The sequence below is a fragment of the Thalassophryne amazonica genome, chromosome 8 (assembly GCF_902500255.1).
Source record: "Thalassophryne amazonica chromosome 8, fThaAma1.1, whole genome shotgun sequence".
In the NCBI taxonomy this organism is placed as follows: Eukaryota; Metazoa; Chordata; class Actinopteri; order Batrachoidiformes; family Batrachoididae; genus Thalassophryne; species Thalassophryne amazonica.
The window spans coordinates 88291972-88309492 of record NC_047110.1 but is presented as its reverse complement, the minus strand read 5'-3'; the positions used below and the strand labels follow the sequence as shown (position 1 = coordinate 88309492).

The 17521-nt window shown below is 41.7% G+C and overlaps 1 protein-coding gene across 3 annotated transcripts in view; it reads left to right on the top strand.

Moving 5' to 3' along the window:
* The window catches only part of abcc8 (ATP-binding cassette, sub-family C (CFTR/MRP), member 8), a 159905-nt gene that overhangs the window by 64561 nt on the left and 77823 nt on the right, over positions 1–17521 (top strand). For all 3 annotated transcript variants that reach the window (XM_034176906.1, XM_034176905.1, XM_034176907.1), the window contains exons 7-10: positions 3268–3456; positions 6879–7043; positions 7175–7330; positions 12702–12836. In XM_034176906.1, coding sequence (XP_034032797.1) covers positions 3268–3456; positions 6879–7043; positions 7175–7330; positions 12702–12836 — 645 coding nt within the window. The remainder of the gene's footprint in view (positions 1–3267; positions 3457–6878; positions 7044–7174; positions 7331–12701; positions 12837–17521) is intronic.

The following is a 17521-nucleotide window of genomic DNA, read 5'->3' as shown; positions in this document are numbered from 1 at the left end:
TCGGAAAATAAGCATCCGGTTTCACAATCCTTTGTTTAGAACAATGTGTTTGAGTCTTTTTGTGACGATCATTTGACTGTGTTTAAGAAAAATAACAGTAAAATAAATTTACAACAGAAAACCCTGAATATCCATAAGACTTTATTTGTACATCCGTATGACTCTGAAACTTGGAAAAATCCATATAATTTATGGACAATCCGTATATGTTGAAATGTATGAGAAATGTGCCTACTTTTTGAGTGGTACACTACTCAGCTAAGTCGTATTTTACCGTGAGATCAGTGGACTCACAGCCACCTTGGCCCCATCTCCACTCGTGCTCAGTGAGCTCAGAGCAGCACATGGAATGTGCAGCCCACACTGTCTTGAATTCTTGATATTTCAGAGTGATTCTTTCCGTGCATGAACCCTGATGTGCAGCAAGCATACACATGGCTGCCTCAAGCTTTTCACATACTCCACTCACATGAAAAGACATCTGCTTTGATTATGCCGCAACTCTGGAACCCTGCAACTCTGCAATGACATTTATTCAATCATTACTTTTGAAACAATTCACCATGATAATACGAGGTCTGTCAATAAAGTATAGGTCCTTTTTATTTTTTTCAAAAACTATATGGATTTCATTCATATGTTTTTACGTCAGACATGCTTGAACCCTCGTGCGCATGCGTGAGTTTTTCCACGCCTGTCGGTGACATCATTCGCCTGTGAGCACTCCTTGTTGGAGGAGTCGTCCAGCCCCTCGTCGGAATTCCTTTGTCTGAGAAGTTGCTGAGAGACTGGCGCTTTGTTTGATCAAACTTTTTTCTAAACCTGTGAGACACATCGAAGTGAACACGGTTCGAAAAATTAAGCTGGTTTTCTGTGAAAATTTTAACAGCTGATGAGAGATTTTGAGGTGATACTGTCGCTTTAAGGACTTCCCACGGTGCGAGACGTCGTGCAGCGCTCTCAGGCACCGTCGTCAGCCTGTTTCAAGCTGAAAACCTCCACATTTCAGGCTCTATTGATCCAGGACGTTGTGAGAGAACAGAGAAGTTTCAGAAGAAGTCGGTTTTAGCATTTTATCCGGATATTCCACTGTTAAAGGAGATTTTTTTAATGAAAGACGTGCGGGCGGATTGCAGCGTCGGCTCGCGACGCTCCGCCACAGGAAAAACACCTCCGTTGGAAGCCTTAAGGACAAGTTGGAACATGTCCAGCTGTTAAACAATTTCTCATATACTCACTCCACTGAAAGCCATCAAACGCCGCCTGAATTTTACAAATGGTTATCAACACGGAGGTGTTTTTCCTGTGCCGCGGCACCGCGCCGGCTGCGTCCCGACGCGCAGACCCGTCCGCACGTCTTTCATTAAAAAAAACTCCTTTAACAGTGGAATATCCGGATAAAATGCTGAAACCGACTTCTTCTGAAACGACGTCCTGGATCAATAGAGCCTGAAATGTGGAGGTTTTCAGCTTGAAACAGGCTGACGACGGCACCTGGGAGCGCTGCGCGACGTCTTGCTCCATGGGAAGTCCTTAAAGCGACAGTATCACCTCAAAATCTCTCATCAGCCGTTAAAATTTTCACCGAAAACCAGCTTAATTTTTCGAACCGTGTCCACTTCGATGTGTCTCACAGGTTTAGAAAAAATTTTGATCAAACAAAGCGCCAGTCTCTCAGCAACTTCTCAGACAAAGGAATTCCGACGAGGGGCTGGACGACTCCTCCCACAAGGAGTGCTCACAGGTGAATGACATCACCGACAGGCGTGGAAAAACTCACGCATGCGCACGAGGGTTCAAGCATGTCTGACGTAAAACATATGAATGAAATCCATATAGTTTTTGAAAAAAATAAAAAGGACCTATACTTTATTGACAGACCTCGTAAATCTGTCTTTTTAACTGTCTGTCTTTTTAATTTAATTTTAATTTTTAATTAATCCCTGGTTCATGTGAGTGCTGAGCTTATATAGATTACCAATCCACTGTTGTCCATTACACCACTCACATCAAACATGCACGTGCTGAATCTTTTTACAGCAGATGATAGTGACAGTAGATGTGACTTTTTTTATTTCTCTCATTCTTTCTGTATCGCTTTTGTACCATGTGTCAGGGGGTCAGGGCTTAAGGGCTTCCTCTGAAGGGTCGTTCTTTTCCAGTGTTCGGGAAGTTGCACAAACCCGTCACTGCTGTGTTTATGTCCGGTGTGAACGCAGCCCCACTTCCTTCCGGCAGTAGAGTAAGATGGGAGCAATGGATGGATCCCAGTGGAGAAGTGGGACTGGGGTTGAGGCGGGGCATTTAAAGGACAGCATGGACGCACTGCGTCATTCCCATTTTTCTGTGAACAAGCTGACATCCTGACCCCTGTGTGTGTGTTTGGTGGGGGGGGCGGGGGTGGGGTTCCTTTGAACTTCCTTCAAAGCCACATTGATTGTGTGTATGAGAGTATAAAGTCCTCTTTCTTTCCGGTTTCCACCAAACGCAGAGTGTTGAATTTTGTTTGACGCAGGCACTGACACTTGTCACGCTGAGTTTAAGCATGAACTGACGTAATAACAGTCACGTTGACTACCAACTCATTAACCCTAGCTGCTTTGTTGTTTGTCCATTATACTGTGCACTGAACACATCAGTTAAAAATCATAAAATAAACCTTTAGATCACATCTGCAACTCTTTAGCTCCATTTGAGTTAGCTCATAAGAAATTTGAACCATTTAAAGCAGCCTAAAGTCCTCATGCCTTAATCTCATCCTCGGCTTCAGGGTTTTTCCAGCGTCATCACAGTATTTACACCCGGCTGACTGACCTCAAACTTGCCATTAATCTGCAGATTCCATGGAGCAGAAAGAATTTGAGGAAGAGGTAGAATCATTTGTAGTGTTGTCATCTTTAGTTGCAGCACTGTTTTGCTCAGTTAGCACGCCTTTAATGTTTAACTTGTTTTTATTGTGGCTTGCTTCCCATTCAGTTCTAATTAGAACAGTTTGGATGCATAAATCAGAGCACCCTTGCAAACATGTAGCACACAGCTACCTTCATTACACTGAAAGTGTGTCTCATTTTTGGGGATTAATATATGCAATTTAGGTTTAATCCAAAATCTGTAAAAAAAAAAAACAACAGAATTTTGCTCTTCGGTCACTGCAGATTGACTATATTCGGCAAAATGCACCATTTAACATCATAATGCAGCTCATAATGCTGTGTGTTCCCCCCCCCCAATCCTGTCCCTTTGTGGTTTCTCCTTGTCTCCCATCAGAGGCCACAGGGTGCAGCACCCCATGGTGCAAAGTGGATCTGGCAGGCTTTGAGGAATGCGTTTGGCAGACCACTTATCCTTAGCATTACATTCCGCTTCCTGGCTGACCTACTGGGCTTTGCCGGTCCTCTCTGCATCTCTGGCATCGTCCATCACATCAGCAAGGACAACCGCACTATTCAGCAACCGGTGAGGTATCAATCATAGTGCAGTATCATGAATCAAACCTGCTACCTGTCATACATGCAGCTGTATTATTTTTGCTGTTTGTCCTTCCAAGTTTGAGCAAATTATCTCAACGAATTTTGATCCAATTTGAACCAGACTTGGTGGAATGATTGAGTTTAAGACAATGGCAAAGTAATTTGAGTGGTGACTGCAGGGCAAATACTACAAATTATTCTCCTCACCTTACTCCTAGTTTTCCTTCTCGCTCTCTCAGGCAGAGGGCGAGGAGGAAAATGAGAATGGTGGAAGTGAGAGTCGGGACTCTGAATGTTGGCAGTATGACTGGTAAAGGGAGAGAGTTGACTGATATGATGGAGCGGAGAGAGGGAGGCATATTGTGTGTACAAGAAAACAAGTGGAAGTCAAGTTGTTGTGTCACGGTGTGGATGAGAGGAGAAATGGTGTTGGGGTCATTTTAACCTCTTAAACCCTAGAGTCTCCAGATTTGGGGACTTGCCCTGTTTTGGAACATTTGAACACTCATAACTAACCAATGCTCACACCAACATACACTTATTATACATCAAAATGTCAAAGGAAGTCTCCTTTACAAAAGTATCCACTTCAATCACATATCAAGTAACCACAGCTGAAACTCCAAGCAAATAAAGACATAAATCGGAATTAATGTTTTGGGGAAAAAACCCTCATTTACTCCTACCAAGTATTATTTACTTTCAATTTTTTGCATCCACAACATATAGGACCTGTCTTTTAGCTGATCCAAAGTTTTGCATTTTTGACCTTGTATAAGCTGAGAAATAAATCATAATGTATGGGTATGTGATTTTGGTGAAGTAGGCTCTAGGGCTTAAGGGGTTAAAGGAAGAGTATGTTAAGAGTGTGTCTGATAGGGTGATGAATGTGAAGTCGGAATTTGGAGGGATGATGATGAATATCATCAGTGCATATGCCTCACAGGTGGGTTGTGAGATGAAGGAGAAAGAAAATTTTTAGAATGAGTTTACTGAGGTGGTGGAGAGTGCGCCCAAGCATGAAAGAGGTGGTGATAGGAATGGACTTCAGTGGGTATGTTGGTGAAGGGAACAGAGCTGATGAATAGGTAATGGGTAGATATGGTATCAAGGACAGGAATGTGGAAGGGCAGATGATAGTAGATTTTGCAAAAAGGATGGAAATGGCTGTGGTGAATACTTACTTTATAAAAGGGGGTAAGCACAGGATGACATATAAGAGTGGAGGAAAGTGCACACAGGTGGACGTCATTCTATGTAGGAGATGCAGCCTAAAATAAACTGGAGACTGTAAGGTGGTGGCAGGTGAGATACATAGCTACACAACATTGAATGGTAGTTTGTAGGATAAGTTTAGAGGTGAAGAAGAAGAAGAGCGTGAGAGCTGAAGGAATTCAAAGAGGACGTCTGTTGTGTGAAATTCAAGGAGGAGATGAGGCAAGCACTAGATGGCGGTGAAGTGATTTCGGACTACTGGAAAATTTTTGCAGATGTGGTGAGGGAGGCAGCTAGGAAGATACTGGGTGTAACATCTGGACATTTAGAAGACAAGGAGACTTGGTGGTGGAATTAATATGTTCAGAAAATGTGTGAGATAGAGAAATTATGAAAGTAGATAGGAGTACAAGGATATGTTGCATAAAGTGAAAAGAGATGTGGCAAAGGCTAAGGAAAGAGCATATGTACATGAAGTTGGACAGTGAAGGAGTAGAAAATGACTTGTCCTGATTGGCCAGACACTGTGACAGAGTAGGAAGTGATATACAGCAGGTTGCAGCAGTATGTTGAGAAGGTGGAGGGAGTATTATGAGTAGCTGATGAATGCAGAGAGAGAGAGAGAGAGAGAGAGAAAGAGAAGTGGATTAGTAGGGATGAAGTGAGAACAGCGAGGCTGAAGGGTGGAAAGGCAGTTAGCCCAGATGACATACCAGTGGAGGCATGGAAAAGTTTAGGAGAGATGGCACTGGAGTTTTAACTAGATTGTATTTTTAGAAAGTGAGGGGATGCTTGAGGAGTTAAGAATTGTACTGGCTCTGATTGTTAAGAACAAGGTTAAAAACGTTGAGCCACAGTGTGATGTTATGGGAAAGAGGAAGGGATTAGAAAAGAAGTGCTGATCTGTACACATCAACATAGTTTCATGCTAAGAAAGAGCATGGCAGATACTATGTTTGCGATGAGAGTACTGATAGAGAAGTATGGAGAAGGAGTTGCACTATGTGTTTGCAGAGTGTCAAAGAAGCGAGGTTCAAGGACAGTATAAATAGAACTAATTAAAACTACAATTCAAGGTTTGGGAATGATTTTTAGATTTCAAAGTAGGCCATGGTGTTTTAATGTTTTGGGAATGGCTGGCTTAGCAAATAAATAAATAGGTGAATAAGCCTTATTGTTTCAACCATTTCAGATGGGAATGTATGTTTGTAACCTGATGACACCACACTTAACCAGTCAGCTGTTAGGGACAGAAATGTCTCATGTCTTCCTCTTGCCTCTCAAAAAGTCATTGTAACAGTGTGATGAGGAGCTTATGATATCCGGCCTCCTCAGTACCATCTACCCTTATGCTGTACTAATTTAAGTTTTATCAAATATTTAACTGATGTATTGCTATTGGTGCTATCTCGGTTTCTTATATTCCACACAGGCTGCCATACCAGCCTCTCACGCACCTTCTGCAACAATAACTCTTCAGTTATTTGTTGGAAAGCTATGGAGTGGAATATCAAATGTTATTAAGGGGACTTGTCAAGCACATAAAGGAATTGTGCTTGTCATTGTTTGCATTTAGAACTGAAAATACGCTATTTAAAAAAAAAAAATGTACAGTGTGGTACAGTGAGAAGTGGAGCCAATAGGTCTGGAGAGAGAGAACAGAACAGGGGAGGACAACTGAAGGACGAGGTGATGTCAGCCTCTAATCAATAATTCGTAATCCCCCTAGGGAGAATGATCTCTTACCTGACATAATTAATTAGGTCTCAGGGAGACATTTTATTGCCCCTTTTGTTTAAACTGCATTTTATATTTTTTCTAACTCTGACATCTCATACAGTTGAGATGGTACAATACAGATGTGCTCAAAGGGTAGATTTTTTTGCTTAAATTCAAGGGTTTGGACAAAAATATCCACCATTTTGGAATTAGAAATACAAACCATATGGGACTGTATGGTAAATCTGCCAGGAGTAGACAGTTCTTAGAAAGTAAGAAGGAGACCACCGAGTCATCCATGGCAACTCTAAAGAAGTGCCAGGCTTCCGTGGGTGCAGTACTGAAGTTTGACAGAAATTCCCCAAAGTGACATCATGCTGTAGTCGTCAACCTTTCTGAGTTGTCCTGGTCATGTTTACAAGTTAAAATAATGAAATAGTAACTGTAAGTGCCTCTACCCATCTGTGTTTCCAGACGAAGCTGCTCGGGATCTATTTCATTTCCTCCAAAGAGTTCCTGGAGAATGCATATGTGCTGGCTGTGCTGCTCTTCTTTGCCCTGCTCCTGCAGAGAACCTTCCTCCAGGCCTCTTACTACGTGGCCATCGAAACAGGCATCAACCTGCGCGGGGCCATACAGGTACACGATCACAGCAAATCTCCAAGCCATGTGTTGTTTTTCCCTGAAACTGCTCATGAATTTAACATTGATGTAATCAGAGTCAGATCAGATGTCAGAATGGGTCCTGTTATGGATGTCTTCTTTGCTAGACAAAAATCTACAACAAAATCATGCGTCTGTGCACCTCCAACATGTCTATGGGAGAGCTGACTGTTGCTCAGATCTGCAACCTGGTTGCCATAGATACCAACCAGCTCATGTGGTTCTTCTTCTTGTGTCCTAACCTGTGGGCGATGCCAGTGCAGGTGAGAAACACCTGGCCTGCCATAGAAGGCCAAACATATCCAGTGAATAATTATAACAAGCTAAGTTTTTTCAACCAAATTTGATGCTTCATTTGGGAGGTGGATCAGTTAATGTTGAAGTTCCTGTTACGATGCCTCACATTCATTCACTCATTCACATACTGATGCCATCATGCTTCCATGCAAGGTGGTCAGCTGCACCCTGAGAGCGAATTGGAGATTAAGGACTTTTGGTAAGGCTAGACCTGACCCTTGTGAAGCACTTTGGGGCGATTTATGTTGTGATTTGACACTATATACGATAAAGAAGTGGAACTGAATTCCCAAGGACACCTTCACGACTTGCCCACCTGTTTAAGCTCCAGGCCACCAGCTCCCCCATGTCTTGATAATCTATTGTATATAGCAAAAGTGTGTAAAGGATGAGATGGGGCTTGCTCAGCTCTACTTTGCTATTTATACAGTGTTTAATCTGAATGTAAAGTGTGGACAGCGTGGTGGTGGTTAAGTGGTTAGCTGTTTCCAGAGTGGACGGTTCCCGGTGTCGCAGACCGAATGGTCCCCCCTAAAAATTGGTCCACCCTGCCTTCACTACACATGCGTCATTTCTGTGCGTTAGCCATGTTTCACCAATTATCACCTTGTTTCTGCTTCAAACTGCACTCCAGTCATCATCTATCTCAGCACCAGATATCTGAAGCTTTTGTCCAACAATCATTTCCACATAAATTCAGCATTATGTCATAATAAAACACGGAGGAAGCGATCAGAGCGCAGCAGCCAGAGGAACTGCTGCTGTTGCTGTGTTCACTGTGCCTCCGCCATTTCAAAGCGTCAGTAGCGACTCACTGATTATCGCCGCATTTCTGTTTAAAACTGACTTTACAATGATTTAAGAGGTTTTACTTTGTCATCTGATGGTTGATAATCACATTATTCCCCTTGATCACTTTGGGTGTAGAGAGTCAGTCTCAGACGAGCTGCTGTGGTCCCAAATGACGCATGCAAAGTGAAGGCAGGGTGGACCAATTTTTAGGGGGGACCGTTCAGTCTGTGACACCAGTTTAAGACCACTCTTGCCAATTCTCCATGTAATGTGGAGTTGCGTTAGGAAGTGCATCCGGCATGACACTTGTGCCAAATAAACATGCAGATTCTTATAGGTTCTGCTGTGGTGACCCCAAATGAAACAGGGAGAAGCCAGAACTTACATCTAATCTGAGTGTTGTGCAGGGGGAATGTATTCAATCACTTAATTAGTCATGGTCATTTTTCAGGCATGGCATGAAATCAATCAATCACTGTCACCGCTGGACTGATAGTATTGCACACCGGGCATTTGCCTGCTGGCCTGATGGCCTACTGGCCTGCGTATTTTTATTTTTTTTTACAAAGTAAAGCGAGCTGTGAGCTTTTCATCCGCGTTTTTTTGTTTTTGTTTTTGTAGCAGCTATGACTCGTCCTCACCTCTTAAAGCGCGGTGATAACAGCACACCTGCACTGAGCTTTACAAAGACATTTTTATGCTTTTTTCCTCCTTTATTTAGAGCTGAGCTGAGCCGCTCTGTATCTGCACGTTAAAACAGCTGATCCTCCGCGACGCGTCAACAACTAACACTATTTTCCACTCAGATGCACCTAAACACTCTTTCTGAGGACCACATGATGTGAAAACGCAATAAAACTTTCTTACCTGTAAATCTGGTCATGTTTTCTGCATAAATAAATGTTATCCATTCTTTGTGCTCAAATGCCAAAGCAGGGGCGAATCTAGATGGAATGGGGGCATGGGGCAAGGATGTCCCCCCCTCACAACACCCCTAGATTAAAGGTCCAGTTTTGAAGCCTTTTTTACTACAACTACTAATACTACTTAAAATAATAATAATTTCGACAAGTAAAATGTTTAGAGAAAATTTAAATGTTAGAAAAATGTTAGAAAGAATTTAATAGTTACATTTATTAACAATGTAGGTTAGAAATGTCAAGTTTTACTGTTACAGTGCTGTCAACAGTTAAATATGAGGTCAAGAAAGAGGTCTTTATTTTACATTTTATAAAACAAGTATATATTTTCATTGAAGTCAAAAAAGGGTGACTATAAAGTGAGTTTTGGCAAAACAAGTATCATTGTCATGTTGAAGTGGCAGAGGGTTGTTGTCGACAGCTGGGGAAAGTAACTAAAAAGTAACTAGTAATCTAACTGAATTTCTTTTACAATTGAGTAATCAGTAAAGTAACTAAGTTACTTTTTCAAGGAGTAATCAGTAATCAGTAATTGGATTACTTTTTCAAAGTAACTGTGGCCACACTGGATACCGGTATATAAACCCTCCTATTGGTGCATAAACTGGTAGATCGGCCCTTTAGTCATGATTGATTGTGGCCTGGACCAATGAGGTGAGGAGCAGGCCAATTACCCCTCCATCTCGGGCCTCGGTTGGGCTACACAGTGCACCAGTGCCAGACAGAGAGATAACGAGCGATATGGATGGTGGCAAGAAGAGGAAAGGTGGAGCTGAAAGAGCCAGGGATCAGAAGAGAGTAGCCCTTCAGGCAGATGCTGCAAAATGTCTTAAAATAACAGACATGTTTGCTTCGCGTGGACGTGGAGCATCCACATCTGCGGCAGGCATCCTCAGCAAGTGGCAGAGAAGAAGTTCAACAGGTGGACGAGGCGGGGACCACTACGGCCATGACGGTAAGTGAAGGTTAACTTCAGCTATTAATTGATGAACAGCAACCTAACTTGTTCATAAATCAGACATCTGTGTGTGAGAGAGACATTCTGATCTGCTGGTCTGAAGTAAAGTGCTGTCTAACTGGGTCACTCAGATATGAATTAAGGTTGGATATAATTTTCGTTCGTACTAACTCTGCCAGTCACGTAACCTAGCCTAGCAATGTAACCTGTGCAAATGGTGTGCATGGCTAGCTACCATGCTGCCGCTGCCAGGTTGTTTCTTTATTCTTTATTCTATTTGTGTGACGGTCGTGCGTCGGTCATACGAAGTATGCTGTTTTGCACAGTCTGCAGTGTGGTGGCGTGGTATAGCGGCGTCCCTGTCTAAAATGTATTTTCCCAAGTCCTGGAGTAATTTCACATACCTAACATTTTACTTTAAATTGAGAGTCATTCTCTAAGTTGATTAGCAACACAAATTGGTAATAAAAGAAATCCTTGATGTTACTTGTAGCTTGTAGTGAGATAGACAACTGTCTCCATCTTGTGACCTTTTTGTGTATTGCAGTTTCAAAAGTTCAACCTTTGTATCCAGTCATTGGTCCAGTCATCCAGTCATTTCTTGCGTTATATGATGAATTGTATCACACAAGTAATGATATATTATTTATAGTATAGCCTACAGTATTTCTATAACAAATGTTTTTATATAATTTCTATTTCTAAATTTAAGTAACAAGGCTGAATGAAATGACGGCTTATTATGTCTAAAAAGTAATGTGACCTACTGTCAATAGATCGTACTTTTGATAAGCCTATGATAACTGTATTTCGGGATTTCGGGATTGTATTTTCATAATGCTTCTTATATTGTTAAAATGTATGTGTCTCCTGGTGCACATTGATCGGTTAAGGGACCAAAAAAAAAAAAAACACATTGTCACACCAGGCTTAATTTTTTTCCCCTTCGATACCTGGTGGTGGCCTGGTCTTGGTTAAAAATGCCCGGCCTGAAAAATTTCCCCAGTCCAGCCCTGATCACTGTCATTAGTCATTACTATCTAGAAGCAGTTGTACTAGCACCTGCCACTTGGCTGTTTTATTGTTGAATTCACAAATGAGAGGTCTTCTGACGAGGACAGGATCCACACACAAAGCATCAAAGAGCACAAATGGAAGCGCCATGAGGTGGAGTAGTTGCACACCGCCTGCCTCACCTCCTCCTCGTCTTCATCTGTCCTCCTGATCTCCTCCATATCCCACAGTGCACAGACTGTCACATGCCCCATGTTGGTGCTTCCCACCAGAATGTATGCAGGTCTATTGGATACAGAAATATTGTGCTGCTTAAATAGCACAAAAAAACCTCTAGACTTGAATTGAGACCATGTAGCTTCATGATGACCTCGTTTGAGGACCAAAACACCCACAGCTGCACAGATGAGCAGAAGTACAGTTGCTGTTGAAGGATCATGGGTGCTTGGGGGTTAAAATGACTTGAAAACTAGCAGTGACACTTCACTGTGTGCTGCTTCACACCAGATGGAAGATAGTGCCCAAAGACTGAGCTAATTAATCTTCAGCCGTAATGATGTTAGTTTTGAACCAAAAGGTCAACTGACTTGAGTTACCTCCAATCTGAGCTTTTCTCCTGGCGGAAAGAAAGTGTGATATTATTATGTCTGATGATGATAATCCCTTACACACACTTCATCATTCCCGTCTGTTTTTCAGCTGTTTCTCAGGTTGTCTGATTTAGTTGCTCTGGTGGTGTGTTGAAGAGATGAGACCTGTCAGTTTGCTTCATCCTCTCAAAGGAAAATGGAGCTCACTTTTTTACAGAGATTTCCTTGTGGGATGTGAAAAAAAAAATCTAAAAAAAACATATCTTGTTTTATTTTATCATTTAGTGCCGCTTCATCTCATTGTGTAACATTTTTGGTTTGGTCTGTTTCGAGACATTTCTAATTATACAGTTGCATGCACTTCAAACATGCAGCATTTATCTTCTAAAGATATTTCAAACAAACATTTCCAAAAATCATTAGTGCATTTTTATGGTGTTTTCGGTCTCAGAGGGAAATGTTCAGTTGTGATGGTTTTTAGAGGTGGAGGTGGCAGCGGTGCTGTTTGTACGTGAGACTCAGGTGTGGTTTGTGTGAGAAGCTGAACAGGCTGTGGAGTGTTTGTGTGATTCACTCCACAGCTGCACATCACTCACCACACAGAGATAACTACTGTAAAAATGCTACGCAAAGATGAACTCGAATCACATGAGCTGTTATTTGACCCGTCAGCCTCCTCAGCAGCACAGCTGAAGGGGAGAGAGAGATAGTGTAAAATGTCACATCCATCTCCATCTGTTTCCATTCCTCCTGGGGATGTCAGCAGGAAAGGATCCAAGGACAGATAGAAGGACTTGATAAGCACTAAAGAGTTATCTGAGAGAAATTTCATTAATTAAGCGTCACGCTTTCTTCATCAGCATGTGTTTTGCACTGGCCCAGTTATCGATTCAGTCAGAGCTCAGACTTCTCGTGGTATTATTGTCTGCACAAAGTCAAGCGCTATGTGCTTACAGGCCCCTCCCACATGGTTGAGCTGCTTGAAACATTTGTATTCAGTCGGTTTGTTCTGCAGAATAATCAGTATTTCTTCTTCTTTTTAAACTCTCTCTGTCACTGCCAGATTATTATAGGAGTGATCCTTCTCTACTACCTCTTGGGAATCAGTGCTTTGATTGGAGCGACCGTTATCGCTGTGTTAGCTCCTGTCCAGTATTTTGTGGCCACCAAGCTGTCTCAAACACAGAAGAGCACACTGGCAAGTATCACGATGAGCTGTAACAGATCTGCACTGCTGACTGTTAGAAAGAACCCTGTGCATCTGCAAAGCGGCAGTAGCAGGGTATCATTTTCACTAGCGTACGCACGCACGCATATGTGTGTGTGTGTGTGTGTGCATGCGTGTAGACAAGGTAATGCCAGTATAGCTGAATGTATTTCCTTCAAAGTTAATGAGATCATTATTTGTATATCTCTCTAAAAGACATATTTTCAGGTCGTCCAGAAATTTGCAACACCAGGTTTTTGACATATTTTTGGAGGGACTAGATTTTGGAGTAATTTGGTCAAAGGTCAAGGAAAACATGTTCTGAAAGACACTTTTTTGTACATCTCAGTACCCAAGAAGCCTAGATGGATGTTCTCAAGCATATATTAATCAGCAAAACATTTGTCATTGATTGATATCATAATCAAGTCACACTATGTATATTATATAGATATATATACACACACACACACACACACACACACACACACATAAAAGGCTACGTCTGTCCATCTGTCTGTCTGTCTATCCGTCCAGGATAAACTCCCAAACTATAATATGTAACCTTATAAAAACTATATATATGAGGTCTGTTAGAAAAGTATCGGGCCTTTTATTTTTTTCAAAAACCTGATGGATTTGAATCACGTGTGCTTGCATGAGCCAACCTTGAACCTTTGTGTGCATGCGTGAATTTTTTCACGCCTGTCGATTGTGTCATTTGCTTGTAAGCAGCCTTTGTGAGAGGATGGGTGGAGTCTCTGCGTTTTTTCTTTGCAAGGAAATTGCGGAACGACTGGAGCAGCACGACTGCATCAAATCATGCAAATTTTATGATATTATCTGTATATATATATTTTTTTCTTTGAAACGAAAACGTCCCTTCATGGACAGCGACATAACGTCTCCTAACCGGGCAAAATATTGATTAAGTACCCGGATGTTAATGCATTTATAATGGAGATTCATGACTGAACACACTCAGAAAAAATGCGCACAAAATACGTGTTAAAAATGCCATTTTGACCTGGATATCGAGCCGGTAAAATTAATTTACATGAAATTATGTCAGGAAAGTACTAAACTTACTCTGACACACACACATTCCCAAATATTAGTGTTGAAAGTTACACAGATCTGCGCTGTTCAAGCTGCTGAGCTGAGGAGTCCTGCTGCAGCTGCTGTTCAATGCAGCGCGGCTCCTAAAACCATTACAATACATTTATATATATATATATATATATATATATATATATTATATTTTTACACAATTATCCTTTATTGACTGAGTTTCATTCATGAAGTCAGTGGTGTGGGTACACATCTCTATGTGTGGGTGTGACTGTGAGCGGCACAGCACGGGTCATTATAATCTCATTATTTTAAGGTGCAAATTTAAAAAAAAATCCCCAGTCTTGTCAAACAATTTTAATCACTAACCACAAGTATTTTAACTAGACATTAGTCTATCAGTGGAAAATATCAACTAGACATAAGTGAAGAGTTAATGGTCCGTGTCATCAAGCGACACAGGTACAGCAGGAAACATACAGCTGTTTATCATCCAAATATCACGGACAAAGTGGCAAGAATAACCAAAACCACTTACTTATGGAAGGAAATATTGTCTCCCTTGTTCCTCCGTTTGTGGCTTTGCCAACATGCACAGCTTTCCGGCATACTCCACCTGTTTCTTGAACTTCTATGTGCGCAAATCACTAATTTGCCCGGAATTAAAATGACGATCACGCCTCCTTACTGACAGTATTTACTTAATGGTTTTCATTATGCTTTTGTTCTTATTTTAAAAGTTCAATAAGTGGACTGATATGTTAAACGTGGTGCGAATGCCATGTGAAAGACTAAAGTAAGATAATTTTATGTTTACTGAACAAGTAGTAGACTTTTTTGTTTTGTTTTGTATATTGATCTTCTACTTGCAGTGAATTCGGACACCACTATAGTTCTGGTGCTGTTAGCTCTTCATGCTGCGTTTGATACAGTGGATCTTCATATTCTACTTGACAGGCTGGAGAATCATTTTGGGATTACTGGGAGTTAACATCATGGTTAACATCATCATGGTTAACATCATACCTGACCAGTCATTCTCACTGTGTACAATAACACTATGTCTAACCTTAGTGACATGAAATTTGGGGTTCCACAGGGGTCTGTCTTGGGCCCCCTGCTTTTCTCCCTTTATATAACACCCTTTGGGCACATATTGCTGCGTTTTGGGATTACCTTTCATTACCATACTGATGATACTCAGTTATACATGCCGATAACGGCTGGTAATCTCACATACATAAAATCCTTAGAAGATTGCCTTGGATCAATGAAAAGCTGGATGTCTAGCAATTTCCTACTTTTAAACCCTGACAAGGCTGAAATGATGGTTCTTGGTCCAGTGAGACATCGGCATCAATTTGACCAGCCACCGCTTAGCCTTGGCTTGTGTGTCATACATCACACTGACAAAGTGAGGAACCTTGGGGTAATTTTTATCCTTAGTCCAGACTTAAGACACACTTATTTTCCCTTCCATATGGCTAGTATACTGGCATAGAATGGTACTATGCTTTCTACTGTTTTAAATTCCTTTTTGTTAGTAAACAGAGCGGGAGGCGGCCTCAACTTTATCTTAGGGCTAGTGGCCGGCGATCACCTTATTATTTCTTCTGTTTTTCTTTGCTGTATTTGTTGTCTTTCTGCCACCTGATTCTGTTTTTTTTTTCTCTCTGTTTAAGGTGCAGCTCCATCCAGAGATGAGAGTGGTGTCTTCTTCTGCAGGCCTCCCGTCTTGTGCACCAGCACGGACTCCCAAGATCTTCCAAAATTTCCTGTATAATTTCTTGGATTGTCTATTGTGTCGATAGCATGACCCAAGCAGAGGGTCACCTCTTTGAGTCTGGTCTGCTTGAGGTTTCTTCCTCAAATCATCAGAGGGAGTTTTTCCATCCCACTGTCACCCGTGTGCTTGCTCTAGGGGTTGGTAAGGTTACACCTTGCTTGTGTAAAGCACCTTGAGGCAACTTTGTTGTGATTTGGTGCTATATAAATGAAAATAAATTGAAAAACTGAAATTGAAATGATCAGGAAAAAATAGACCTGAAGAAGAAAAATAAGTAAATCCTGGTATATAGGCTCTGGGGAACATTGGTGTTGGTGCCCATTTCGGGGCTTTACATGCTCTGTGAGACATATTCACTGAGCTTGTCTGTGACATGCCAACACTATTTGTGGGAGTGAGAGACCAATGGCTTTCTTGGGGCCACGGCAGCCCCACAAACAGCAACTACTGTTCATTTAAAGATAGGCACAGAAACATATTCCTTTTTAGAGAGGAGAAAATTATTATATTATTTTGTATACATCATTTCAGTGTCTCTGGGGTATTTGTGGCTGCAAAATTTAATCTTTGTCTTGAGATGCTTGGTAACTGCTTTGCCTTCACTGCAACTTTGCATCGAGATTTATCTAGTTATTACTTTAAAAACACATCACCATAATATCAAATCTGTATTACACACTGTTGTGTAAATTTTGCAATTAATCTGTGGCTTATATGCATGCTGAACTGTGGAAGGCCATCCGCACGGATCATGGATAAACTATGATCTGTTAAGCCTCGGTCCCACTGAATAATGAAGGCTGAAGAAGGAGCCACGCATGGGTGTGGGGTGATTATTTGAAGAATGACCCACGTTTTCATCTTAACACGTATCCACTATGAAGGTGCCACTATGTGCCTCTCTGTACCCCGCATGTGCTGCGTAGCAGCCTCTAGTGAGCCACGACCGACCTGTCATTACAGCCTCGAATGGCTCGCATCATCCACACTAAGCCACGTAGCGCCATGATAATGCCATGTTGGCGCACGTTTAGGCTTGAGTTTGGTCCAAACCTCCAGCCCTCCCACACATGGTCCCTTTAAAGTGTGGATTTTCAATTCACAGATTCACAGCAGCATTTAAAGATGTCCCTTCTTTTTTTTTTTTAACGCCAGACCAGCTAGACCCGAACCACAGGTTCCTGGAGAGCCGCCTCTGTGCTCCTCGCTGGCTCCGCGGCTCTCTAGCTTTTTTTTTTTTTTTTTTGCAGCTTTAAACACACAAAACTTTATGTTTGTCCGTTTATTTATGCAAAATCGCTGTTTAGCGCTCGCGCTGCTGTTGTCCTTTCATGGACAGCCGCCTCTCTGCTCTTTCTGGCTTCCGTTCCATCCATGGCTTGCTGGCTTTATTTTTTCCCTGGCTTTAAGCACAGTCATTTTTACGATGTGATTCCACTTTTGACTTTGTGTTCGTCTGTTTATTTCTGCAAAAGCGCTCTTTTGCGCGCGGTGCCGTTCTGCATATAGAATGAGGTGGCCGTTTTATTATATACACCTGTGGATCATTTTCAATATATATATTTCTTTATTTCTTCTGCAGCTTACAAGTCACCATGATACAACTTTTAACTTTGTTATGTCTTCAAAGTCGGTCTTTTGCGCGCTCTCCACCTGTGGTGCCGCACAGCTCCTGCTCTTAGCTGCTCCACTGGAGTTATTATCTTCCATGGCTTTAAACACACATCCACTTTCACGCAGTCACCCAAATTTTAACTTTGTGTTCGTCCAATATTGACTGAAATATCACTCTTTTGTGAGCTGGCGTTCTGCCTAAATG